Genomic DNA, 26,735 nt, shown 5'->3' on the forward strand with positions numbered 1-26,735 from the left:
AATTTACTCTCAAATTCTACCATTAAAGGTAATAAGTAGGATACATAGAAATGCGAAGATTGTTACTCTCTTGGGGTTTGCATCTGTTTACACTGCAAATTTAACAGCATTTTTTATTTCTTCTTTATTAAAACAGCTTTCTTCAAGAAGAAAACTCTTTAAAATAAGAAAAGACAACTGGGAAAGCTATACACTCTGGGATGAGAGCAGCATCACAAGTCATTACAATATTCAGCCTAAAGTAGTTCAATTTGTGTGCACTCTGTTAAAATCTTGCCACTAAGAGGAGCCCTAAGTCTATTCCAAAATGAACAGTGGAAGAAGTAGCACTAATTTTTTTTCCTACTTCTCAAGATCAGGGAAGCTCTTCCGTGATGCTGAGGAAAGCAGAATCATCACAGGTTGAAGAAAAACCAATAAAGAAAGAATCACTTCAGCAGTAGCCAGTTGAAACCACTGAAGATTACTGAAAACAAAAGGAGGAAAAAAATCTGCCATTGGAGGAAGTCTATCAATAAGAAAAGATTCCACCAAAAAAGAATGAATAAATGATGAAGGCAAATAGCAAGAGAAAGAAAAGGTGAGAAAAGCATAAGAAGCAAAAACTGAAGCCACCTCAAGACCTACAGCAGAACAGTGATTACAGATGCAAAGAATCGGAGTCAAGGCAACAACATTCAAGAAACAGAAAAAGCAGAATGACATCTCTTAGTAGAAGTGCAAAAAGAGAAGGAATCTTAAGATGAGTGAGTATCACTCTTAAGTGAGTGATACAGAATTACAGACTAAATTTACAAATCCAAGAAGAGAACCAAGGAAAATATTTTAAAATTTCTGTATGTTCGTAGTGTTTTCTGCTAGGTATGCCACAACTTATGATTCAACAGCATACCATCTCACCCAGGCTAACACAGTCAAGACAGACTATTCCAGAAAGCTTGTCAGAAGAGAATCCTCATTCAAGCACTCCAAAGGGTTATCTAGTGAAGTGTTTAGCTTGCTGGTGAATCAATAGGCACACAAGGAGCTCCAAAAGACACTCAACTGTATAATTTGAAGTTTACTGGCTAGGTATCACCTTCCTCCAGTAACTGGTTGACTGCTCTTTCCTTTCACCATTGAGTACAGATGGGAACAAAGAAGGGTTTAATGAGGTACCCGATTCCTCTTCTTCTTACCAGGCACTTCAGTCTACTCCAGTAGGTCAGAATACAAAAGACCTTTGACTTCCACAAAACCCTGCCCTGTTGTATTCATCCAAGCGTTACTGCATTCCTTGATTTAAAGCTAAGGTGGCAAAATGAACTGCAGACCAGGAAATCACACAAAAATGGCTCCCTCTTACTCAATCTGTTCACTTTGGCTTATCTGCTCACATGCTGTCCCAAAGTATTTTGACTTCACGGCTAGCTGTGTTAGGCCAAGGCTGCTAGCTGGAAGCTGACAGGTACTGCCTCCCATGCACTCTGCCTTATCAACTTCCCTGAAGGCTGGCACTCGGTGCAAGGGCAACAAGATTCGCATGAGCGTCCTAAAAAAAAGGCACGCACACATCAACAAAGCCCCTTGCCGAACCCCGGCGGACTCCTCGCTCTCAGCCCGTGGTCCGACCCGCAGCCAGGGATGGAGGGAGGCGGCCCAAGGCAGCAGGGGCCTCACTTACTGTCCTCCCGCAGGGCGGCTGCGGGCCGGGGCCGCGCTCCTGGCACAGCCCGGGCACAGCTCTGCCGCCCGCGGGGCCGCCCCCGCCGGCAGGTGCCCGCCCGCCCCGCCGCGGCCGCCCCGCGCTCACCCGGCCTCCCGCATGACGTTGCTGTCGCCGCAGTCGCAGGCGCCCCCCGCCTGGCTCCGGAACATGTTGTAGTCGTGCCCGGCGTGCTCGCCCTGGTGGAAGCACTCAGCGCACAGGCTCATGCAGGGCGAGATCCCGCACGTCCGGCACCGGTAGGCCACGAAGTTGGCGGTCCAAACCAGGCCGCACAGCGTGGCCGGGTCGTAGGCCCGCACGGCTTGCACGAAGCTGTCCCAGGGCTCCCCGCCCGACAGCAGACAGCGGCACCACTCCAGCGCCTCGCCCGCCGCCTCGCCGCCGCCCGGGCCCGCCACCGGGGCCAGCACCCGCTCCAGCAGCGCCCGCAGCTCCGCCGCCGCCGCCGCACCGCTCTCGCCGCCCAGCGCCGTCTTCAGCCGCGCCGCCGTCGCCCGCTTGTCCCTGCTGCCGGCGCCGGCCCCCGCCATGACGGGACACCAAGGGGCCGTTACGGCCGCGCCGAGCTCCGGATCCGCGATCCCTCCGCCGCCCTCGCTCCCCGCCCCGCGGCGCCGCCCTCTCGCGATAGCCGCGGCACCGGCGCCCTGCCCGCCGCCCGCGCCCCCCTCCCGACACCGCCTCTCCCCTCCCCTGACACCACCCTCCTCTTCCTCCGCCCCTGCCCTCCCGCCGCCCTCCCAGCGCGCAGGTGCGCGCCCCGCGCTGCTGACGCGCAAAATGTCGCCGCCCGCCGGCCTGAAACTTTACGTCCGTACCGGGGTCCCGGCAGCCGCGGGGAGGGCGCACCTGGGCCGGCCGGCGGCCCCGATGGCAGCGGAGCCCGTTTGTTACTAAGCCGTGCTTGCAGCGAGGCGGCTGCCGTGAGACACCTTGCTGCTGCCGGTGTGTCCTGGCCACAGGGGTCCCACTGGGCTCAGGTGGTGACGGCTTTGAAGGCAGAAACAACTGCGGGGAATGTGGGAGGCACCTCTGAGGCTTCGGGCTGGCGGTTCTGCGCTAGCTGCCATCAAGCGGCCCCACTGGGGGTGCAGGGCAGCGCCGGGCTCTGGCAGCAGCACCCCGCACCCCGGGGTGTCCGCATAGCCGCGCCCCCAGGTACCAGCGGGTGGCTGCCTGGGCGCTCCCACGAGGAGAGAACGCATTTGGATGCGAGTTACCGTGTTTCACACCCCGATCGGCGGTTCTAAACCTCGATAAATAGATTTTCAACTGTGCAATGGAAAACCTTGTAGGAAAAAAATCTATTCCTAAACGAGGGTAACCTTCCACCCGACAGCTACGGGCCCCAAGGCAGCTGCCTCTCTTCTGGCTTTGCCTGTGTTTTCAGTGGCTGCCTGTCTGCTGGCGGCTTGTCGCGGTTTCAGGTGAAAGTTACTCTTCTCTTAACGACCGCTTTTCCCACCGCACCGGCAGAAATCCAGTTCCTTGCTCTGTCCCTAAGGGCACTCAGGAGCCGGACCACCGAGAAAGCCCGGTCTGCCAGGTGTGTCCTCCGGCGCTTTCTCAGGCACCGCGCAGCGGTGACACGTAAGGCTGCAATAAAATGTCTCGTGCTTATAATACGAGACCAAAGCTCACACTTGTTAACGGAACACGGAGAAGTTCCCTTGCATTTCATTCCCGCAGGCGCCCGTAAGCCCGGGAAGGGGCGGGAAGGGGGCGGGCAGTGCGCGCCGGGGGCGGGCGGCGCGTCGGAAGTGCGCGGCGGCGCTCGGAGCGGCCCCGCCCGGCCCGGCCCGGCCGAGCTGCGGTGAGTGGGCGCGGTATCGAGCGCGTACGGCGCTGCGGGGCGAGCGGACAGGGTAGCTGGTGGCGGTCCGTGGGCTCGGTTCCTGCCCCGGTTAGGGCTGGGCGGTGGGCGGGCCCGGGCGGTAGAAGAGGGGCCCAGGGCCTGAACTCCGGGAGCCGGTGAGGACAGGGGCTGCCGCCGCCCGGGTCCGCGCTCGGTCCCCGTCATCGGTGCGCCGCCAGCTGCGTCCTGGGAAACGGCAGCGTGAAAACACCCGGGAGATGCTGAAGAGGACCAGGGGACTTAAGTATGAAATAAATTAATATTTATTTATATTGTTGTAACTGATTACACATTATTTTCTTTAGTTAAACCATAAACATGAAGAAATTAAAGCTTAAAGAACTGGAAAGCTGTCTTCAACAAGTTGATACTTTTGAAAGTCCAAAACTACTCCTGGAACAGTATCCAACAAGACCTCATATTGCAGGTAGAGGGGACCCACACCACTGTTTTCTCTTTTACTAGTCCTTCATCAGCACTTTTAATTCAAAAAGTTTTTTCTACTGCATTGTCTCCTTTGAAGGCTTTACGCTAAAAGAAGTTAAGAAAGTATATCCAACGTGAATGTGTTTAGTAGTACACTGGTAAATCCAAAAATCAAATAAATTAATTTGAAAGATAATTGCAGAAGCAAGATAATTGCAGAAGCAATCTTAATCTGTAACTGTAGAAGCTGAAATAGAGGTATGTCATGACCCACAAAACCAGTGAAAGTGTACACTTATTCATAGCTTAATTATGCTCTTTTCCATTTTTTTAATCTTTCTGCTGTTTTCCCCCCAAAAAAATTTAGAGCCATACTTTTTCGACAAGCAATACTCAGAGCTCTATGTGTAATCTCTCCACCAAAGATCCACAGTTTGTAACTCGTGAAAATGTTTTTGACTCTTCACATATAAATGAGAAAGGATTACAGGGAGTGAGAACATCAGTTTAACTAAAGGATTTCCTAATGTAAAATTAAGTTTTCTGAAGGCAGAAACAGCTTTTCTTGATTAATCATGTGCATATTTGATATTATTGACCTGTTTTGTTTGGGTTTTTTTCCCCCAGCATGTATGCTTTATACAATTCACAATACTTTTGATGATATTGAAAACAAAACAATTGCAGATTTAGGATGTGGTTGTGGCATGCTCAGCATTGGAAGTGCAATGTTAGGAGCAGGGTAAGTATTTAATATTAAGTTCTGGTTATATTTTTTCCTGGCATAGAAGAGTAGAAAGTAAGATTAAAACATAGCAATGCTGAACTAAACCATTTCAGGTATATAATCTCGTGTATAATCAGGCTATTTACCAAGTTTTGACTGTCAGTAACCATTCATATTGTTAAAGTTGTCATGAATTTGGAAGTCATTTGCTTTCCCCTGAAGCATGAAATGAACACATGAAACTTCCTTAACAGAATTTAGATTTATACTTGAGAAAGGGTAACAGAAGTACTTGAATTTTTATCAGCTCTGAATTTATAATGTATGCTTGTTACATTTCCTAGGTAAAACAAGTTGTGTACACAGATCCCTTACTGTAGAATTTAAACACCATTTTAGTTTGGAGGAGACTAATATGTGACACTTTTCTTTTTTTAATAGATTCTGTGTGGGGCTTGACATAGATGCAGATGCATTGGAAATATTTAATAGCAATATTGAAGACTTTGAGCTCACGAATGTCAACATGGTTCAGTGTGATATCTGTTCTTTATCTGACAGCATGTCCGATACATTTGACACAGTTATTATGAACCCTCCGTTTGGTACCAAGCATAACAAAGGTTGGTAATTGTGACATTTGGTTAGAAATTATTACCAACAAAACAGCAAGGGAAATGCTTTTAATGAAACATCTCCCTTCTTTATTAGTTAGGTATTCTAATTACTTAGTGTTTTGTTCAGCTGGAGTCAGCTTCCTAAGATTAACAACTTCAACACTGTAACTAACAGTCACTGGGATTTGAAATAAACAATACTAGCTATTTCACATCCCTATCATTTTTATTTTATTAAAAGCAATTATGTTTTAGAAATACTTTCTGTACCTTAATGTATTCAGTGCTGTTTCTCAAGTACCTATTATTCCAGAAAAAATTAAGCAGATGTTTGAGCTTCCATTTAACAATTCTAATAATTTCATCATTCTTTTAGGAATTGATATGATTTTTCTGAAAACTGCTCTACAAATGGCAAAAACAGCTGTATATTCCCTTCACAAAACTTCAACACGGCAGGTAAGTTCTTCATTTTAGTAGGGCAAGAATTAACCAGACAACAAAATCGTTGGCTATATAGATGGCTATAGCTTCACTGATTTGCTGACTACTTTGTGAGGTATGTTTGGGGTAAATACTAATTACATCAAATAACTGCAATCTCACATCAAGAGAACTATATGATCTAATGCTTCAACTTGAAAATCAAAGGCACACGAAACTTATTAAGTACAGGGGTGTAGATGTTTATAAAACAGGTAATTTTGAAAGCTCATTTCTGTACTATCTATTATTGCAGCACATTCGAAAGAAAGCAGCAGAATGGGAAGTGAAGATGGAAGTCTTAGCAGGTAATATTTATTTATTGTTAACAGAAAAAAACCTAAACAAAACCCTTTTGTTTTGGGATACTATCTGTAACACTACTAGCCAGTCATAACAGCCTGAGATAAATTTAAGTGTAATTTAACACAGAAATGATACAAGTTTTTTTCTTTTTAGCAGACTTTTTTTTAATTTTTAAAAATTTTTTGCTACCTGCCTAGAATTCAAACAGGCACTTAATAAAGCTCTGAGGAATATATATTGTGTGTAGAATTAGGTTTGTTCCTGGACTAGATTTTGTCTTCAAGCAGAAGAAGGTTCTGCTTCAAAGGGAGTGTTGCTGAAAAAGAAAAGTGAAGCACAGGTCAGTTCTCACACACAAAACAGGCATCCTGTCTTTAGTCACCTAAATATTTTTGACAGTTAAGTATCTTCCCAGTTTTCAGTATCACTAACTAGATGCTTTTTACAGTCATAGAACTTGAGATGCGAAGTTGCTCAAGTGCTTGAAACACAACTGTATTTCAGCCATCCACTTAACTGTCTGATGGGGACAGCTTCAATGTTTAGTCATCATCTAGTGCAAAGATAAAACAAGTATGAGAGGCCACAACAGATGCAGACATTAGAAACAGAAGTACATGGCTGTAGGGTTTAAGTGGCTGGTAATCATCCTAGTCTAACACATATTCTTTATACTGTTCACAGAACTTAGGTTTGACTTACCAGCATCATACAAGTTCCATAAGAAGAAATCAGTAAGTATAAAACCTAACATTACTGAGAAAATATTGAGGTAAAGAAATTCTCCTTAATGAAATTTAAGTTTTAGGGCCATAGTTACTGGATGAAGAACACTCACAGCATTCAGTCACATCATTCCTGTTACTACATTTTGTAGCTGAACAGGGAAAAGAATCATAATGGCAGTCAAAGCTATACACAGATTAAAGCCAGCACTGCAATTAGATGTGATAAAGCTAAGGGTAGCCTCCTTGACTCAATTCCTAATAGCTCTTTGCTCAATCCTGTCTGCAGCTGGGACTTCGACTGAACGAAGTGGTGAAGGCCACAGTAACAAGGATGGTACAGCAGTGCTCTCCTGCAAACAGCTACAGCCAGCTACAGAGCCAGCCTGGGGGCAGCAGGAGGAACTTGGGCACTTGATCCCACTGTTAAAAGATACAGTGGGGACATTAGAGTATGGCAGCCGAAGCCCACAGCAAGTTCCTGGCTACTGCATGCTGGCCTGGAAGCCATGTATTCCCATCCCTTACCATAAGGGAAATGGAGAGGAGACTGAGCAATAGTTGAAGACTGTTAGGGATGTTGAGCAGCAAAGAACAGAAGCTTTAATCAGCTGTTCCTATGCTCTTGGTGACTTGAACTTAAAATTATTTAAGTCTGTCCTTATCTTTGCTACTTCACAATTGAAACATCATACTACATTAACCAGGCTTCAGTAGAAAGCAGTTTTAAGTTCTGAATTTATTACCAGCTGCTATTAAACATAACCACAAGATTACAAAGTCCAAAACCTTTTACATATGAAGGAGATGCCAGAAAAAATGAGAAGATCTGACAGTATAAACAAAACTATAAATAGAAAAGTTTTCCAGGGTTTTGTGTTAGAAGTAAGCATGCTTCTTAAACAAACAAAAAAAAGCTGTAACCCAGTAAAATGAAGCTTTTCTCTATTTATAGGTTGACATTGAAGTGGATTTCATTAGATTTTCTGCCAAGAAAGTCTTGACTGAGGCATGTCTTTAAAACCTATTGAAAATGGAACAATAAAACCACTAATTTTTAAAATTATTTTATTTATTTGAGTATTACTGATTGCCATCTCCATTTTCTGTTTTCAGTTGTTTTGGTGCAGGTTCTTCCTTTTCTGTTTCCTCTAGTGGTCTCTTCTTGGGACTTGCTGGTTCTGCAAGATTGAATATGTAGTCATGTAGGGTAAAGGAAAGCTTTACCTGAAATCTTCTGAAAAAACCCAAACTCTTCCCACCATGTAAGTTTGAGTCCCAGTTATCTACAGCCACAGCTAGAGGGTTTGCTTATTACTGTGACTAAAGCTTTTAGATGTTCTAAAATACCACATTTAAAGAGCTTCATCCCTCCACAGCAAGAGGGCAGGTAAGAAAATGAAGGAGTCGAATATATGAGGAATAGGGTTCACTGGCTAAGCAGGTGCTACATATAATGAACAGAAGCTTAGCTCTTCCTCTGCTCCAAGCTAAAAACTGACACAGGCAGAACTATTAAGTCTTCTCATATCTTTAAGGGGGGAAGAAAAGCACCACTCAAGAGCCTGGGTCTGTACAGTTGTGTAATGTTGCTGACAAGCATCATCTTTCAATGCATAATGTTTTAAACAGCCGTGCAGTCTAGCCTTACCTATCTAGTAATTACCTTAATATGCTTTTTGGACAGTTGTGGAAGGAATCAAGCACAAGTCTCTTAAACTTACTGATACTGACAGGAGGGCAGAAATGCTACAATGCAGAGCCAAATCTGAAACACTTGTAAGAAACATGAGCACATGGAGCTACTTTCTGTGAAAGTACTGAATAAGCTGCATCAAGTGCACAGAATGACATACCTGGTTTAGTATCATTGTCACCATCTTCTTCATCATTCTCAAACTTTATTTTCTTGCCCTGAAACTGTATTTTTCCTTTTTGTGCACCCTGAGGTATCTTTCCCCCTCTTCCTTTTCCTTTAACTTTGCGCCCTGCAGAGATACAAGATCAGCACTTTGTATCATGTATCGTTTAATCAGCAAGCTTCAGGGACTGCTTTACAGTTAACATCAGTATGTACGATATATTCACTACTTAAGAGTCAATTTCACACATCAATTCTAGGACACTATAAAGGCTTAAAATAATAAAAGGAGAGGGAACCTTTTGTTTTCTGTTTCAGCAATTCCTGCTGATCTTCCAGTATTTTTTTCAGAGCTTCTTTCTCTGCATCTCCTTCTAGCACTTCCCATGAAACATCCTTGTTCCGGAGCTGCAAGTTTCCATCATGTGCTGCTTTGGCTTTTTCCAGAGCTTCTTTGGCAATATCCTTAAACAGGATAATTCCCTAAAAAATAAAGAGTGGCATTTGCATCTTAATCTTACTGCCAAAACATTCAGCTAGAATGATGAACAACATACCCTGCTAAGTGCCTCAGCAAATTCATTACTCTTGTATGATTGTAAAACATGTCTAGACTGAAGCAAAGCCCTCAGACTGTCCTAATGAACATTCTCAGTTTTGACCTTATCAACAAACAAGGCTGGAACCTTTATCTGTTCTTTTGAAGAAAGTTAAGGGAATAATTTAATTTTCTAAATATTCTGCAATTTCACAAGACAGTAACTTACTTGATAACATAAAAGCACAAACATTTAATCATTCATTTTCAAACTTCAATACAGAGAGCGTAAGTCCTTGTCTAAGATTACTCACCTCCTTTGCACCTCTGACAAAGTGTATCCACTTGATTTCTCCATGACCAGAAAATACCTCATGGAGATCTTCTCTGCATGTCTGGTCATCTAGATCACCAGAAAACTTCAAAAGACATCCTGTCTTTTCTTCCAGAGACTTCTAAATTAAATTTTAAAAACCCACATTTTCATTGAAGAGTCAAGCTTGAATATTCATATTCCCCCCTCAATCCTATTAACAGGACAGTGATAAATAAGCTATTGAAGTTACAGTAATTCGAGCATTTTTCCTACATAACCTAGTTCTGCTGATGTCCAAGTCTTGTACAGTGTGTCCCCCCTCCTTTTTTGACGTTTTCTTTGCTTACTATGATAAACTTATGTGGAACTTAAGACTCCTTTCACATAGGAATTACACTCAAAATTTTACAAAACAGCTTTCTGAAGGCTGATACCTCAGGTTGAAAATTTATATAATACTAATTAAATCCTTAACAGATCCTTTAAATACCACAGAAGAACAATCATCTTAATGGTGCATTCAGGATCACTCTGAACAGGCAAACATGCCTAATAATGTAATTTCAGGACATGAGCCTTTAAACAAAATTAGTCTATTGAAAATAAGATTAAAACACCAGGACAAAACAGTCTTACTGTAAGTTAGTTGGAAAAGCTGAAGTTACTTTCTAGAAGGTGCTCTATATTACAGCATTTCAAACAGAATATTCCACATTAGCTCTACAAAATGTAGGTGATTTAAGAAACCCATACCATTTCAGCATCTGCTGCTTGTTTCTGCTTTTCTTCTTTTTCCCTGTAGAGAAGTTAAATTAGTTATGAGTCAGTTCAAGCATGGTCAGGCAAGCAAAACACACGCTTCGATTGACAATGACTTACTGTTTAGCTCTTGCTTTCGCTTCTACTTTGTTTTGTTTCCTTTCTTCATTCTTCTTTGTACAATACTCCTCCCTTCAACAGAATATAAGCTAAGTTAATATAATTTAAAATATTCTGTTATAATTAGTTTGCAAAACTGCAGTAGACATGAAACAGTTGAAAATAACTTTGCCAAGTTGAGATGCTAAGTCTCCAAAAGGTACAGCTATCGATGCCTGTACAACAGTGTAGAAACTCACAATTCTCAGGTCAAGCCAGCTTCTTGTGTAAATCCACCCCTGACCACCATTAGTTCATGTATCAGTTGACTTACTTGAAAAGTACTATCAGCTCCGTGTCTTTGTACTTTTGATTTGGTATCTCTGTGAACTTCTTAGCAGATTCAACACTATCAAAAACTGCAAATATTGAGCCCTGTTAAATGATAAGAGATACTGTTATGGTAATTGAACAAAATTCCAGGAGGGATCCCTGGTCTAAATGTTCATCATTACCTTAAACGTTCTCTGCAATGTTCTCCTCATTTGAATATTTTCAACTGGACCTTTATCTTCAAGCCATTCTTTGATATCATCAAGAGTAGCATCTAGTGGAAAGCCTTTCTGCAAGATAGCAATGAGCTTCAATTATATGCCACAAACTCTTAAAAATTATGATCTCTACAGTATGAGTTAATTCAAGCTTTACTCAGCTGGTTATCAGTCAAAGTCATGCAGGACAGCACAAAGTAAAGAAAAATTTACTTACAACATATACAGATCTGTTTTTAATTGCAGCCTTATACTGGTCATTTAATTCAGGAAGGGGTTTATTTGGAGATCTTCTGATTTTAGTTTTGTCTTCATTTATTTCCATTAAACCAGTCTTGGATTTTCTTAGTGCTTCTACAATAACCCCAAAATCTTTTGAAAGGCGACTTAACCTATTGAGTAGGCAGACACAGGTTATTACAAATACCCAGGCAAAGCTGAAGCCAGATGTTAAAACAGCGATGGGAATTGTACATGCACATCAGGAACACTTGGCCCCAAATAGACAGAGGTAGCTGAAAGTTACTCTTTTATCCACATTAACTGTACTTTGTTTTACCTGTTGAATTTGATCATTACTTCTAACGGTACCCAGCCATCATCTAGTTTGATCTGTTCCTTTAGAAACTTGTCTCTCGGTAGATTGTGATTGCCAAAATAGTACTGCAAAAAGGAGGAGAGGGGAGAAACATGTGTCTTTTAATTTTCAGTCTTAAAAGCTCATTTTCATCTAACAGCTTACTGCGGTAGATTGAGACATACCAAAATTAATTAATCTGAACAATTATGAATTCTGAAATTATTACTTCCTGCTTTAATGTCATACTTTGGCAAAAGTTAGCTGCAATGTGTAAGCTGTAAAAACAAACAAAACCACCAGAAACAAATCCCACAAAACCCCAAACAAACAACCCCACACCGCGCAGTGCTTCATCCAATGGAATTAAAAAGGCAAAGATAGATTACAATTTTGTTTACGAAAGGAGGAAAGCTTATTCTGTTAACATGATAAGCATTCATCACCCTGGTCAAGCTCTGCATAGTCAAAAGTCAAATTTGTCAGCAACAGATCCAGGTTGTACTCCTTACTTAATAGATATGTATGCAAGAATATTATATTTGCACACTGAAAAATCATACACATAGACTAGAATTTCTAGGTCTCATCCAAAAAAACACCATAAGATAAATCATTATTTTATACTTAATCTTTAATTTTATTTAATTATTATGTTCTTATTTCAGTCTTGTCCAGCATGGGAAGACAATTCAGTTCAAGACAAGTTAATCAGATTCTTTCCCTGACTAGCAGTCATCTACCAAAGGTAAAATACTTGAAACCGTAAGTTGGAATATTCTCACCAGTATTGTGGTGCTTTAAAAAGTCAGTGCAAGTTTTACAACAGTACCTCTTCCTCTAGTACATCTCAAACTCACATTACCAAAACTCTAGTTTTGTCAACTGTTTATATATAACAAACAAACAAACCATAGAGATTGAGGAATGTCTGTGGTTTGTTTGTTATATATAAAAAACGGCTCCATATGGTAATGGGCATTCACGTGCAGCTACATTTTTGTCCTTCAGGAAAGCAGTTTTGTTCTAGATGCCCTTTAAAGCAATGGGCTCAGGTTTTTTGTTGTAGGGTAACCCTTCAAGCCTCTAGAGAGACAGAGTTAATCCAAAGTAGGTATATGAATTTAGTTGTAATTTATAGCAATAAATTACAAAGCAATAAATCACAATAGCAAGTTATGCAATGTGCTAGTATTTTGACCAGCAGAGATTCCCAAGTAGGAAGATTTTTTTCCCCCACAAAAAGTAAGGCACATAGAATTAAAATGCACTCTCCTCCTATTTGCACAGGTAGAATAACCCCAGCAAACATGGTAGTAAATTGTTTAATGATGCATTCACTTGCTATAGCACCTAAAATGCTAACAAATTAAACTTTTTCTGTTTTTAAATGGTGTTCTTACAAGCAACTCTAGACAAGTATAACTTCCAACTTAAACTACAATTGTGACTATCTTAAAGTATTAAATACCTGTTACAGACTTGTGACATTTTTTAAAGAGCTGAAGATTCAAGTCTAACTCCCCATAAAGTTAACTTCCCATTAGCCAAGCCTCTGCCAATGAATGCCCCCAAAACACCTCAGTCCAGATCCCAAACTATAAATTGAACTTACCTCAATTTGCTGACAGATTTTGCTTTCCAAGATAGACATATTTTCACCATTTCCATTTTCAGCCATTTTCACCAGCTGTTTTGAAGAGAATACAGAACAAAAGCACTAAGTTTTGAATAGTACTTTCTACACTTTTATATTCATACTAGTACTTTTATATTCATTGCATTTCACTGCAGCCTCATCTAAGGGTAACAGCCAAGTTCATTAGCCATACATTACACCTGTGAAGCAACTATTAACATGACTGCAGAACTCCAACAGGAAATCTATGAAACAACTGGGGGAAAAAACCACCTCACTTCGGTTATTAAGGCAGTGTTTGGCATTCAGCAGTCAAGATAAATTTTAAAAATGCTGGCACTTCACAGCCTTGTTATTTATCCTTTTCTAGGCACAGATCCTCAGTTCATAACAACAGCAACAAAACTGAGAGCAAACAACATTTGTTCATTAAGTCAAATCCAGCCTCTCATCACTAAGCAAAACATCAATAACAAAAATGTTCAATTCCTACATAGGTATAATGAGAAACATTTCTGAAGTTTCTGTCTCATGCTTAGTCTTTGAAAGTTCACAGAACTTACTGGAGGAAGGAATGAAAATATCTGCATTTACTGATACATCCTAAAGATGTCTAGTTCTCTCCTTTACAAATGTCTCTTCATTGCAGTTCTGACTGAACAGTGAATCAAGTATCTTTGATAACACATAAGACATTTTAACTTAGAAGTAACTTTACTTAACTGGCAGCAAGTATATAATCCCAGTACATCAGATGCAGTCACTAAGAAGCAGCTACTGGCCAGAAAATTAACTGGGATCAGACAATTTCTATCTAGTTGCTCTTAAGATAGCGTGTGAAGATTAATCCTTGAGAAAAAAATGTAGCTTTATGAAGCTGTCAGAAATTAGTTTGAATTCAGTTTTGAACTTTGAAGCACAGATTTCTTCTTTCTCCCTTTGCACACTAACACACTCGTTAAATCCGGCTACAGAACATAAAGCAGTTTCTTGGTCCCATTACCGCAGTTCATAGATCTGTGATCACAAAGGCTGCTGGTGAAGATGGTTTTGCACTCATGTCTTGCATGGTTTATTGGGAGATGTAGCCATACACTTTCTGCTCTTCTGCCACTTGCAGGGAAGTTACATATTTCAGAGCATCAAGATGACTGGCAACACTAAAGCAGGGAAAACTCCCCTGAGGTGCCCTTGTTACAGGAAATTATGTTCTTCATCAGAATACTCAGTTGGCAGCCTCACCTTCTTATTTTAGTAGTTTAATTCCCCAGTAATTGTTCAGCCTACTGCAGTCTGCAGTATTCCCATTTCCTCCTCTTCCTGATCTCAAAGCCGTATTCAATCCTTGGACCTACATGTAGTTCTTTGGCACTCACAGCCTTGAAATATGCATCCTGGTCTCTACTGCTGTGCTTGCACCTGTACCTAACACTGTAACACTCTTTAAAGCATGACTGCAGCAAGTGTTAGTTGCCAGCTATGCTGAGTATGATCTGTTTGTCTAAAAAGCACTTTAGAAAACCCAGGCCAGAGCACCCTGCTGAGAGTTGCAGTTACTTCAGAGATGTCCCACATGAGCCAGCCTGACTACAGGAGACTGACACTTCACCACCATTCAGGTGCTGGTACTGTCATAACACCCAACTTGTGAGAGCAATTAAGTGTTCTATTTTACATTATACCCAGTTTGGTCTAATTTAATGGCAAACTATAGAGCAGTCTCGGCTTTTTCCATGGGATCAACTAACTGACCACTATCCCAGTCTGCCTCTGCCCAGGTACCAAAATACCCAGAACCAGCAACTCAGTTTCCACGTAAGGCTCAGCTCCACTGTTAAGAAGAGAAGAAAACAAAGTCTACTTCCTTAGCAGTGTTTTCAACGTTAATACCAAAAAGCATGAACCAACACAAGCCTTAGGACACATCCTTTAGAATAAGTCTTCCACGTGGAACTTTTTCTAAAAAGCATCCTTTCAGCTGCAAGTAACAAACTGTAGGCAAGACTAAGAAAGACTCAAGCTTGCCATGCATGGAATTCAGTTCAGCGATTGAGCTCTAACCTATTTAGAACAAAAGCAGAAGCAGCCTTCTAATGTAAGAGAAATTCTAGCCTTCTCTGCACATGCTCACTTCAGACTCTTTAGCTCAGTCATTTGGCACAGGACAACTTCCAGATCAATAGTTTTCAGTTGCTGTGCAGCAGTGAAGACTCCAATGAACAGCAATCACAGTCTGAACTGCATACAAAATTCTACAGAAGATTTTAAGGGCTTCCTTAATAAACTACATTAACTTATTCCTTTCATATGCCAGAAGTCTGTATCAGTACCACACAAAACAAAAACAGGTTAAAATAAAGCAAGGAGTCATTGAATTTTAAGTGGAAAAATGACAGTCAAGCCCCTTAACTAGAACAATTAGATACCACACTGTATTAGCTAGATCATCCCAAAAGAACTCTGAAGTAGGTTTTCCTCTTACCAGCCATTTAGTTTCAAGCTCTGGACAAAATTTACTTGCAGGCTGATTCTACCATTAGTGTAATACAGTAAAAGGCTTTTTTTAAATAAGAAAGCTTCCCCAATAAAGTAACATGGAACTGTTACTCATATTATGCCTTGTTCAGGAGCCCCTGCATAAGAGGTCTGAGCCTGGTTATTATTTAAGGGTAAGGATTAACTACAACCACACATTTTCACAGATGTTACTTAACAGTTGTTTTTTGAGTAGAATCAGTGCAATATAAGAAAAAAAATTCTCACAAGAATTTTTTAAGTAATTGACATATCGGTCCCCTATACTGTGCTAGGAGACCATCAGCTTGCTGTTGACACTTTTACACGCCTGCAGCGGCAACATACCCCTCTTCAGATACCTAAGGCGCCGCGGCCAAGGCTCCCGCCCGGCGGACACCTCTGCCCGGCAGGAGAGGGAGCGCTGCCCTCGGGCTGGGCCCGGGCCCCGGCGGCGGGAGCGGTGCCGCCGGCTCCTCTTCCCCCGCAGCGCCCGAGCCCCGCAGCGCAGCACACACCGAGCGCCGCGGGAAGCGCTGCCGGCGGGAAGTGACCGCAGTGGTGGCGGAGGCACGGCCGGGCCCGCTCCGCGGCTCCGCCGGGGCAGAGGCGGCACGTGCTCCCCCGCTCCGGGAACCCTCCCTGCCTCCCGCCCGGCCCGGCCGCCGCGCCTCGCCGCCAGCCCTGCCCCGGCGCTCCTCGGCAGGGCCGATCCCGTCGGGACACGCCCGAGCAGCGGCGCCGCCCGGGAGCCGCCGAGGCCGGGAGCTGCCCCACACGAACCTGCGCGCTCAGGCCCCGCTCCGCCGCTCCAGAGACCGCGAGTGGGCGCCGCGCGGCCCAGCAACCCCAGCGGCCCGCCCGCCCCTCACGTGGGCGCCACTTCCGGGGCGGGGCGGGGCCCTGGAGCGGCGGGAGCGGCCGTGGGGCCCGGCCCCGTCCACGGGCACCTCTCCGCATCCTGTTCACACTTTGTGTTCACAGCTTTTGCGCACTGAACAGAAAAAGTAACTTCTTTAACAACTTGAATTTGTACAGGGGTGGTATATTTACATTTATTAAGGATTCCAAGCATTCAGTTAATTACTACAGATGTACTGTGGGCATCTATAGCGCTACAAACACGGGGATTGCACAAGTGAAAATTTTAAGAAACAGTGTTGACTTTACAACTGATTTGACTTCCAAATTACTTAATTTTCTACTTTACAAGTGAAACAGTAAAACAGTGTCTACCATAATACAGGTCCAATAGCACAATAATTCAGTGTTTACATTCAACTATTTTTTTAAACATATCACACAGATGGCTAAGAGATTCCCTGCTCTGACCTTCCCACCTCCTGTAGGTTTCTGACCGGAGATCAGAATCCCTTTTCCTCTTGCTGAATTCATTTTCTTGCCTGTGCCCAAGACCTGATTGCAACACACTTTCTTGGGATGTGCTACAGACACGAGTTAATTTAAAAGAGCATTGTAGGTTATTGTGAAAAATAGCACCAGTTGAAATTTAACCACGAGTCTGAACTTAATCTTCTCTCCATTTATTCTTATGCATTGAAAATATCTGAAAAACTAGGATTTAAATGAAGCATAAGCAGTATGCTTATGCCAGACCAACAAACATTCTCCTGATATGGGAGAACTAAAGGCTTTTTTCCACCTTGCACTTAACACTGAGGCCAAAAAGCAGCATTCACTCTCCTGCAGGTTGCCCAGAGGGACAAAGCAGAGTCCAGCTTCCAGTGCCTGTGCTCCAGCCCTGGAACAGCACTGTCTTTCACCAACATCAAGCACCTAGTTTGGAAGCAGTTGACAAGTGGATGCTGAGGGGTTTGGTTTTGTTAGTCCTCACCTTGTTCTTAGATCCTTTCACTGACCCGTGACTGTTGATGACAGGATACAGGCCAGAATGAATCTCAAGGCCAACCACAAGCAGCTGTTCTGTGTTCGTGTTTTTCAACAAAAATGAAGCTTCACGGCTACATAATTTGCACTGAAAAATTACGTACACATGTTGAGTTCACTGTGGTTTCATTCAATACAAAGATCACTTTCATGTTCTTGTGATGTTGTCCTTTAAATCTCTACTTGCCCTTGAGCAATTCTAAGCTGTGGAGATTTCCAGAAGAAACAAATTCACTTTATTTCTTTTGCCCACCTGTTTGGCCCATGCATTTCAAACAGCCTTGGGGTTCAATTCTCCACACCTCTTTAGAGTTTGGAGTTTTTAAACAAATTACATTGGATCCTTAAATAGCTCTCAGTGGGATGGGTAACAAAGCAAAACACTGAACACACACACGAGCTTCTGACATAGTGAGGTGACATACAAAAACATCAAAAAAAGAACGGTACATATACACCACAGAACTTCACATCAAAGCTCAGAGTTGAGTGCCACCTGCTGCCAGCAGTCAAATGCAAGTCAGAAATAGCATAAAAATGTGAAAGAGTTTTTTAAAAATTTTGAAAATGTTTATGATCAAGCAAAAGAAATATTATAAACTCAGAGCTTACTGCTTGGAAAAATCCTTTCTTTGTATCTGAGAAATCCAATAAAACCAAAATTTCATTTTAGGTGGCAGTGCTGGTGTGGGAAGTTCCCATCACACCCTACAGCAGCCCTGTGTTGTCCCTACCTCTCACACCAATGTCTAACAGCTGTTTCTGCAGTCATTTTATGAACTGGATTGGGGGATCAGTGCTAAAAGAGCCTCTATGTTCCTCAAAGTGTTTCTTCATTTGGATCACTGCTATCAGGCCACTCCAAGTGTGATCTTTAAATCACAGTTTGTCTGTAAATCACTTTACAAAAATCCACTTTCTACACAGAATTTGAAGATCTTGTATTAAGTTTCAAGAGAAATAATAAATAAATCTATCCTATAGATGATTTTTTTCTTCATCCATAACATACTTTGACAAGTTTCTTTAGCTGTTACCTTTGCTCAAGTCACAGTTTAGAAAAGGTCAAATGGTATTAAACAAAATTGAAAAGTTTGAATTTCAGGGGGATTTTAATTTTCCCATCTCTCTCATGTCCTCCTTCCATTCCACATAGGCACACATCTTGAATTGATACTAAAAAAGAGTTAACACATTAAGGCTTTTCTCTGAACACTCCTCCCCCCAAAAAAACCCAAACTACAAACATCTGTGCATCAGCCAAAGATCCCATTGCAAAGCCTTGCAGAGTCTTTTTTCATTTCTCATTGGCAATGTCGAAGTGGGTGTGAGGATGGCAAAGAGAGTACTTTTCTCAAATGCCCTTGTACTTCTGGAAAACTAGTGGAGGTTTTTGGCTTGTGCTCTGGGGCTACTACCAACATTTCTTCCCTCACTTCTAGCACAAGCTCTTCTTTGCTCTGGCACTTGAAGGTAGAGTTGGAGGCATCCTGTAAATGTCCATTTCTGAATCTGATAACTGAGTTATCCAAGTGATATTGCTCTGTATATACCATACACTTAGCTTGTGTCAATGATCCATTTTTACAGCTACCTTCAGAATACAAAGATTTCATCCTAAGGCCAGTAGTCCTTAGAACTGGATTTTGTTTGGCTTTACTCATCTTAGCACCAAGTCATAGTTTCACCCAGTGATTAACAAAAACAAGTCCATTTTTCACAGTAATTTCTATGTAGCTGCACAAAGTATTATAAGACAGTAATTTTAGAACTTCCATGATAAAGAATGATTGGACTGAAAAATATATGGAAATCTTGTTACCACATTTGTATTTCTGAATTATTTAAAATGAGAACAAATTATATCAAGTTATTAACAATGTGTGCTAAGAGATTGTATTAGACAACTCATCATGAGGTAATCAGTACTGTTATGAATACTGCATCTACTGTTTTCTGTAACATCAAGATGAAAATTAAATGCTTACACATTATACACACAGACACAGCCATGTGACCGCATAGCGCTGGGAAGATTACCTACTGCTTCCCATTTATTCAGTTCAGGGTCGTATTTCTCAATGCTCTGCAGGTATGTTCCTTTTGAATAGGAATATCCTCCTGTTACATAGATGCATCCATTCATAACCACCGTGCCACACTCCATCCTTCTCTCCATCATGTGAGCCATCTGCTTCCACTCGTTTTGCTCTGGGTCGTAGCGGTCCGTGATCGTGGTCTGTCCACCCACAAAATAGATCTTGTTTTGTAATGTAATTGAACATAATCCGTATTCTTCAGAAAGAAAGGAATACAGTACAACTCAGCATGATAACATTAACTTAAGCTGCAAGTACATGACAAACATTGGGCACCACTGAGGGCAGCTGAGTGCCCTCATTGAGCTTAGGAGACACCTCCGGATTTTCTGCTACACAACAGCACCAGAACTCAGTGAAAATTGCTTTAAAAACTTACTGTTACCAGATGTTAAAATGAATATAAATTATTTTTGCCAAATGCCAATGAATAGTTAGATTTTACAGAAAGTTACAATATTTAATAGAAAGTGGACATTCCTTAATTCAGTATTTATATAGTGATTTCTGTAGAATAGATGCTTGAAGAAGGCCTTCCCTTCCATTTTCAGAGTCTGGAAACAGCCCTTACTGCCCTACAGGCATTTCTTTTTTTAATTAGGAATATGCCAAAAACCCCTAACTGGGCTTAAGGACTCCCAGATACAAGTAATCAAATCAAGCTCTACGTTTGTCAGAGAAATTATTTACCTGGATGTGGACTTGTGGTGACTATACTCCACTCATTGCTACCTGAATGATATCTCTGGATTTTATCATAGGTGCAGCTTCCCCTGTACCCATAGTGACCTCCAGCGACATAGATGACTTCATGCAGGACACAGGCAGTGGCATTTCCAACACCTGTACACAGTGTGAAAGTCAAACATGAGTTCAGACTGCGTGTAACGGTCTCTTTCATCCATAATTCCATTTCAAATGATTTGTTAATATTTTAGAGTGAAATTATGCTTGCAAGTATTTAACTGAACATGAATAAAATAGATTTATCAAGATATCAGCATAAGTCAAGAACGACTAAATAAAACTGCAATAACCAATACATATTGCACATAATACAGCCACACAATAGTTCATGGGATTTTTTAGGCAGTAATTAAAGTCACATTGTCTCACTGGTTTTGGAATAGGGAATTAGTTTCATTATTTCACTAAGTTAAAGAGATGGTAAAAATATCACTTAGATGACAAGAGCAAAGACAATGGGAGTTGAGATTGTTCAGTGTCTCGGGGTATCTTTTCTGACACTTTTAGTCATTCTTATGGTATTACTAATTAAGCTATTGCATAACCAAGGACACAAACAGAATGGAGCCATGTTAACGCTGTCTTTAGGACAACAAAATGAAATAAAGCAAAGTGGGATCTGAGCACCTAAGTAGTTTCACACTTATGAAAACTGGGCAAAACAACTGCATAGAATATGTAGCTCACAGTATTAGCATGGCATTTCTACTTTTGAAGGAAATAAAAAGAAAATAGTAGCAATGTCTGAGAAAAAGATACAAACAATGGAGAAAGTTACAAAAGTCTGCTTTTTTTCTTTTACATATACGTCCAAAAATTCTCTTGTACATAGAAAAATACTATGTTGCATCAACTTACAGTATACTTTTATAATTAAATATAAATATTTGCATTCATTTATTTAACATTTATTCATTTATAAAAACATATGATAAAATGTATAATTGTAGTGTTGCCATTACTGTTACAAAATAATCACAAAATAAGTCTGAGTTGGAAGGGACCCAGAAAGATCAAGTCCAACTCTTAAGTGAATGGCACATACAGGGATCAAACCTGTGACCTTGGCATTATTTAGCACTGTGCTCTGACCAACTGAGCTCATCTCAGAGTCAACACCCTTTGGTTAGGCTGGGATTCGTACATTTTAGTAGATCACTGCTTTGGCTACTAGGAACAGGTATTAGTGCTTTTCATTATCCTCACACTAAAGATTAAACAAAGGATCCTGAACAGATGATAGACAGAAATAGGAGGGAACTCCATGCAAGAAGTTTTAAATTATGATACCTTTATAAATTACTTCATGGAAAATCTTATATAAATATAACACAGTCCCTTTATTGGAGCTTGTTCTTTGATCATCTACTGAATGGACTCTAATCCTGGGTAGTTTTCTGATTTCTCTCTTATTTGAACAGAAATTTTACTCTTGAAAGAAGGCGAAATTAAACTGAGACTACCACTGATTTCTCTACGCACTATTCTATGGCACAACCCAGCACAGCATTTGGATGTTTGCAGTCATTTGGCTAGGGAAGACCTGAACCAAAGCCCACTAACATTAACAGGAGATTTCCATGGACTTCTCTAGAACTTGGATCAAACCCTAAATGTTTCCATGGCACTTAAAAATGGCAAATACAAAAGAATCAACATTGGAGGCAGACACCATACAAAAGTTTACCTACCTTTGATCATGTTTGCAATGGGAAGCCATTTCTGTATCAAAGGATCATAGAACTCAGCTTCTTGGACTGGAGCTCCCTTTCGGTACCCTCCCAATGCATAAATGCAGCCACTCAAGGAAACTGCGCAGTGGTAATACCTTGCATCAAGCATGGGGCAGCCTTCTGTCCACTCATCTTTCTCGCTGTTATATATCCACACGGTGTCAAGAGCTTCAATACTCTCTGTTCTGTAACCTCCTGTCACATATATGTCTGGTCCCAAGCTAGTGACCCCATAGCTCTCTCTGGTGTGATCTGGCATCTCTGTTCCCTGGACCCATGCATTGGTTAAAGGATCCCAAACATGCACTTCTGATAAGGGATGCCAATAATATCCTCCAATCACATACATGGCTGCTGTGGATCTTCTGGAAAGACCTTTGGGATTAAGGTTCAGGGCATTGTATATGAGTGACCTTATCTTACTGTCATTGAGTCGGCATTTTTTTTGCAGGCTTAAAGCTGACCTCAAATACACATTATCTAAGTCTACTTTGATGCAGCTCAGCACTTCACAGATGTCTTCAATTCTTCCTTCCACATTGTGTGCAACCCACTTAATGACAGCTTCAATGGCTGCCTCTTCTTTCTGAACATTGAGATTCTCTCTGGAGAGAATATAAGAGAGCTTCTCCTTGCCAATGTCCAGAAACTCTTCCTGCTTCCACACTTCTTCAAACTGCCATAACAATATCCTTCTGGACTCTTTCTCTAGCTCTGAGCAGTCGTGGTATTCAGCAAAGGAGTGCATCCCAATGCAGTTGTCAGTATCTAAATGCCTTACCAGAAACTGCTCACAGGCTTTCTTTACTGACACGAACTGGAGCAGGTCTGCAGCCTGGAGTAGGCTTTGGACATTTCTCTTTGTTATATGGATCTGTGATGTGTATGCGTAATTCACGAGAGCTTCCAGTACTGCATGGCTGAGTCCGGGAAGGCTGATCTGGTTTTTTGATTTCTCTTTCATATCAGCTGTGAACATGGCTTTAAAATAACAGCTGCAGGCTGCCAGGGCAGCTCTGTGGCAGTGGAAGATGACCCCCGAAGCGCACTGCAGGGTGATGTCGGTGAACAGTCCGTCCAGGTAAAACGCCCGGAACGCCTCCAGGAAGCCGGCGGGGTGCGCGGAGTCCTTGTAGAGGTACGCGTACTCCTCCTGCGCGGCCGCGGCCATCGCCGTGCCCCTCAGCTCTCGCCCCTTTGTCCGCGCCGCTCCCCGCAGCCCGGCCGCCCTCCGGCTGCGGACCCGCCCGGGCTGCCCGGCACGACGCTTACGCCCGTGCGGAGCGCGCCCGCGGCCAGCGGGGCTCCCAGCCCGCGGCGGCCCGTGACCGATTTTGGAAGAGCCACTGCGGGGGGGGAGCAGCGGGGCCGCAGCGACAGCTCCTATTTTGGTGCCCCGGCCGGCCCGCCCCGCGCACCCCTCCGCGAGGCCGGCGGGCCCGGCGCCCGGCCCCGGCTCCCAACCCGTCCCCCGCCCGCCCGCTCGCCTTGGGAGGGTCCGGCCCGAAGCGCTGCCGCCGCCGCCCAGGCGCTCCCCACCCCGGGGCAGGGGTTAAGGCTGTCTGCGTTGGTGACAGAAGGCCGGCCGTATTAGGGACAGGAGCAGATGCCTGGGGAGCGTCACCAGCTCGGTGTCACTCAGCCACACAACAAAGCGAGGGGCCTCGGCTGCCGCTGCCAGCGACCTGAAGCCGCCTCTCGCAGGGGCGCCCCGCGCTCCCAGGGCGCTTGGAGGAGCAATACTGGGAAGAGCAGCAAGCTCCAAGGGCTCCCGCATTACTGGCGAGCAGGAGTCGAAAGGGAATACCCAGAGCTCTCCCCAAACTCCTGAACCTGGCAAGATGCAAAGGACAGTCACAAATTATGCTCACAAACAGATTCCAACTATAAGTAAATTTTTCAGGAAGAAGGCTATATTAGCTTTTAAAACTTCTGAAAATGTGATTCACAATTTAAGAAGTAATTTTCTTCTCTGCTAGCAACACCTTTTCTTTATTTGAAACACAGCATCCTCTGGGTTCAAGCAGCTGTGGGGTCTCCTTCATCTGCAGTGGGGTTTGGATCCTTTAGATCCAGCAGCCAGGCTCTCCCTGCCCTGCCACAGCTTTCTTTCCTAGATTGAAAGAACTGCCAGTAATTTCTCCTACCAAAAGGAGGTGAATATTATTATTAGCTAAGTGCCAGCAATACCCAAAAGGAGAAATTTTGAGAGTTCCCACTCAACACAGATGAAAAAGCATCATATTTTTCTTTTAATTACTGGTGGTATTTCCGCCACAATGCCCAGCAGAAGTATGAACTAAGGAAATCCAAACAGGAAAGCGTATATGGTCATACCCCTCTGCCATCCTTCCTGCCATGCTAACCCTGCAACAGGATTCAAACTGGCCCTTGGCCTTTACACAGTAACATGAGACAAAAAAATAGTGATCCAAACTAACAAAAAAACGCCCCCCCCCCCCCAAAACCAAAATTTCCCCACACCTTCACACACCTTTGGCTTCCTTTTTTTCAACCCCTCTTGATGCATTGTTAGCCCAGAGAACTGGAGTTTCATAGTGTAACCCAGGAATTACAGCAGCCCTGCTGTCTGACATGGGCCTGTCCCTCACCTATATTACTCCATTTCTTTCTCTAGAAAATTCCCTTGTACAACCCTAAGTCTTTATACATCCCCATGCCAACAGCTTTGTTTTGGTTGCATTTTCCATTTCATCAGCTTCCTATGGACAAGCAGGAACTTCTTCCAAGTCTTGGGTATCCTACTAGCACACAATACTAAGTACTCTTATAGTAGTGGTGTACAACAGCATACCTGTTACCATACAGAAAGTTTGCCATACATATATGACTTTTGTTATGCATTTTTTTCCATAACATTTTTACCTAAGTCATCTCTCTCCCAGAGAGCAAGGAGGTCAGCAACACTTAGTACTGAACATGCATACCCTTCAAGGAGCTTCTCCCTTTCTTTTGGTTGGGTTACCAGCTTAAACCAGCTTCACTCTTTGGAGATACTCATTTCCCCTCCATTGCAACCAAACATGGAAAAATTTGGTAATTGTGATGCTTCAGAAAAGTCTTCTCTTTTCTAAGTGGGGAAAAAACCCCCAAACAACATCTGATTAATAGCTTAATGGTCTGCCTACTGGAATTGAAAATTTTCTTCTGTCTCCAATATGCACTTTGTATAGCAAATATCATCAGCTCTACTCTCTACTTTAAGTGATTAGAACATAATAGCTAATATTTCAGGTAGTCTACTTTGCTTAATCTACTCTCAATTCCTGCTTCAGCACTTCCATCAAAACTGCAGAAAGAACCCTTTTTTTGAGCATGAAGAACAATTTCTTACTCTCACACCAACTTACAAGGTAGGTCCCTTAAGGCTAACAAAACAATAGTTAGTGTCAGTGGAAGAAAAAGCTGAGTAATCATTGATATAGTACTTTTTGTTTGTTTTTAAGTAAGCAGTAACTGACATCTGTGGACAAACTGAAAACAAGTTATTCCGTAACTAAATTCTGAAAAACACAGACGAGACCAGCACAGAATCTGGAACATTCAGCAGCACATTTAGAATTAAGGAAACACACAACTGTCTTGGTTTTGGCTGGGATAGAGTTAATTTCCTTCTTAGTAGCTGGTTCAGTGCTGTGTTTAGGATTTGCTATGGGAATCATGTTGACAACACACTGATGTTTTGGTTGTTGCTAAGTGGTGCTTACCCATAGCCAAGGACTTTTCAGTTTCCCATGCTCCATCAGTGAGAAGCTGCACAAGGAGCTGGGGGGAGCATGGCCAGGACAGCTGACCCGGACCGGCCAAAGGGATATTCCATAGCGTGGGAGGTGACACTCAGTGCAGAAACTGGGGGGAGTTGGCCGGGAGGGGCCGATCACTGCTCAGGGATGGGCTGGGCATTGATCAGCAGGTGGTGAGCAGTGTACTGTACATCACTTGTTTCTCCTGGACTTCATTCCTTTCTCTCTCCTTTTCAATACAATTATCATAATCATTTAGTACTACTATATTTTATTTTGTTTCAATTATTAAACTGTTCTCCTCTCAACCCACGAGGTTTAATTTTTTTTCCCCAATTCTCCTCCCCACTGAGCAGGGGGGATAGAGTGCACAAGCAGCTCTACTTAGTTGCCAGCTGGGGTTAAACAGTGGCAACAACTTAAACCCCAAAGTAACATATGAAATTGCCCTGTGCAAGAGACATAACCATTCTTTTGTATGACCTGTAAACCAGACAATTTAAACCTGCCACAACCTGAGACCCACCAGTCCTTAGATATCTTTGTGCCCTTGCACAAGACAACAGGGCAAGATCCCAAATATGAACATCTCAGACAGCTATCAAATATCCATCACTAAAGCAAGGCTCCTGAGAACGCTATCACTTTGGACATCTTAGGCAACAGACTGCTCAAAGCAACCATCTAAAATACAGTAAAACATGTGAGGCAAGGAAGGAAGTACACAAAGGAAATTTATATAAACTATCAGCCTGAAAACAGGCAAGACCACTCAAAAATCTT

The 26,735-nt window shown here is 42.6% G+C and overlaps 4 protein-coding genes across 19 annotated transcripts in view; 1 reads left to right on the forward strand and 3 right to left on the reverse strand.

Moving 5' to 3' along the window:
• The window catches only part of UBR3 (ubiquitin protein ligase E3 component n-recognin 3), a 109,319-nt gene extending 107,005 nt beyond the window's left edge, over positions 1–2,314 (reverse strand). For 4 of the 6 annotated variants that reach the window (XM_032115132.1, XM_032115131.1, XM_032115130.1 and 1 more), the window contains exon 1: positions 1,793–2,311. In XM_032115132.1, coding sequence (XP_031971023.1) covers positions 1,793–2,238 — 446 coding nt within the window. In that variant the 5' untranslated portion in view covers positions 2,239–2,311. Of the gene's footprint in view, positions 1–1,792 lie in introns of all 6 variants that reach the window. The other 2 variants (XR_004241368.1, XM_032115133.1) reach the window with 1 other exon arrangement.
• A 739-nt stretch (positions 2,315–3,053) lies between these two features.
• METTL5 (methyltransferase like 5) lies at positions 3,054–26,260 on the forward strand. Of its 10 annotated transcripts, none has more exons than XR_004241370.1 (10): positions 3,447–3,521; positions 3,869–3,990; positions 4,617–4,731; positions 5,158–5,339; positions 5,710–5,792; positions 6,073–6,124; positions 6,807–6,856; positions 12,217–12,296; positions 21,877–23,326; positions 25,485–26,260. XR_004241370.1 is itself a non-coding variant. In XM_032115153.1 (9 exons), the coding sequence occupies exons 2-8, from the start codon at positions 3,882–3,884 to the stop codon at positions 12,274–12,276; spliced, it is 651 nt and encodes a 216-aa protein (XP_031971044.1). In that variant the 5' UTR covers positions 3,447–3,521; positions 3,869–3,881; the 3' UTR covers positions 12,277–12,296; positions 13,343–15,484. The 10 variants fall into 10 exon arrangements, 8 of the variants coding, with proteins under 8 accessions (XP_031971040.1, XP_031971044.1, XP_031971045.1 ...); XR_004241369.1 differs by having other exon boundaries at positions 23,158–23,326; XM_032115153.1 differs by lacking the exons at positions 21,877–23,326; positions 25,485–26,260 and adding an exon at positions 13,343–15,484.
• SSB (small RNA binding exonuclease protection factor La) lies at positions 7,569–16,568 on the reverse strand. The gene is made up of 12 exons (XM_032115141.1): positions 16,485–16,568; positions 13,164–13,238; positions 11,531–11,634; positions 11,189–11,363; positions 10,936–11,043; positions 10,755–10,855; positions 10,442–10,513; positions 10,316–10,358; positions 9,561–9,701; positions 9,008–9,191; positions 8,704–8,835; positions 7,569–8,028 (listed from the first exon to the last, which is right to left on the reverse strand). Exons 2-12 carry the CDS (start codon positions 13,227–13,229, stop codon positions 7,931–7,933), a joined length of 1,224 nt encoding a protein of 407 aa, XP_031971032.1. The 5' UTR covers positions 13,230–13,238; positions 16,485–16,568; the 3' UTR covers positions 7,569–7,930.
• Positions 16,735–23,634, reverse strand: KLHL23 (kelch like family member 23). 2 transcript variants are annotated; one of them, XM_032115138.1, is made up of 3 exons: positions 22,147–23,628; positions 20,399–20,551; positions 16,735–19,904 (listed from the first exon to the last, which is right to left on the reverse strand). In XM_032115138.1, the coding sequence occupies exons 1-3, from the start codon at positions 23,357–23,359 to the stop codon at positions 19,594–19,596; spliced, it is 1,677 nt and encodes a 558-aa protein (XP_031971029.1). In that variant the 5' UTR covers positions 23,360–23,628; the 3' UTR covers positions 16,735–19,593. The 2 variants fall into 2 exon arrangements, with proteins under 2 accessions (XP_031971029.1, XP_031971031.1); XM_032115140.1 differs by having other exon boundaries at positions 19,632–19,848; positions 22,147–23,634.
• Positions 26,261–26,735: the final 475 nt, after the last annotated feature.

The sequence above is a fragment of the Corvus moneduloides genome, chromosome 7 (assembly GCF_009650955.1).
Source record: "Corvus moneduloides isolate bCorMon1 chromosome 7, bCorMon1.pri, whole genome shotgun sequence".
In the NCBI taxonomy this organism is placed as follows: domain Eukaryota; kingdom Metazoa; phylum Chordata; class Aves; order Passeriformes; family Corvidae; genus Corvus; species Corvus moneduloides.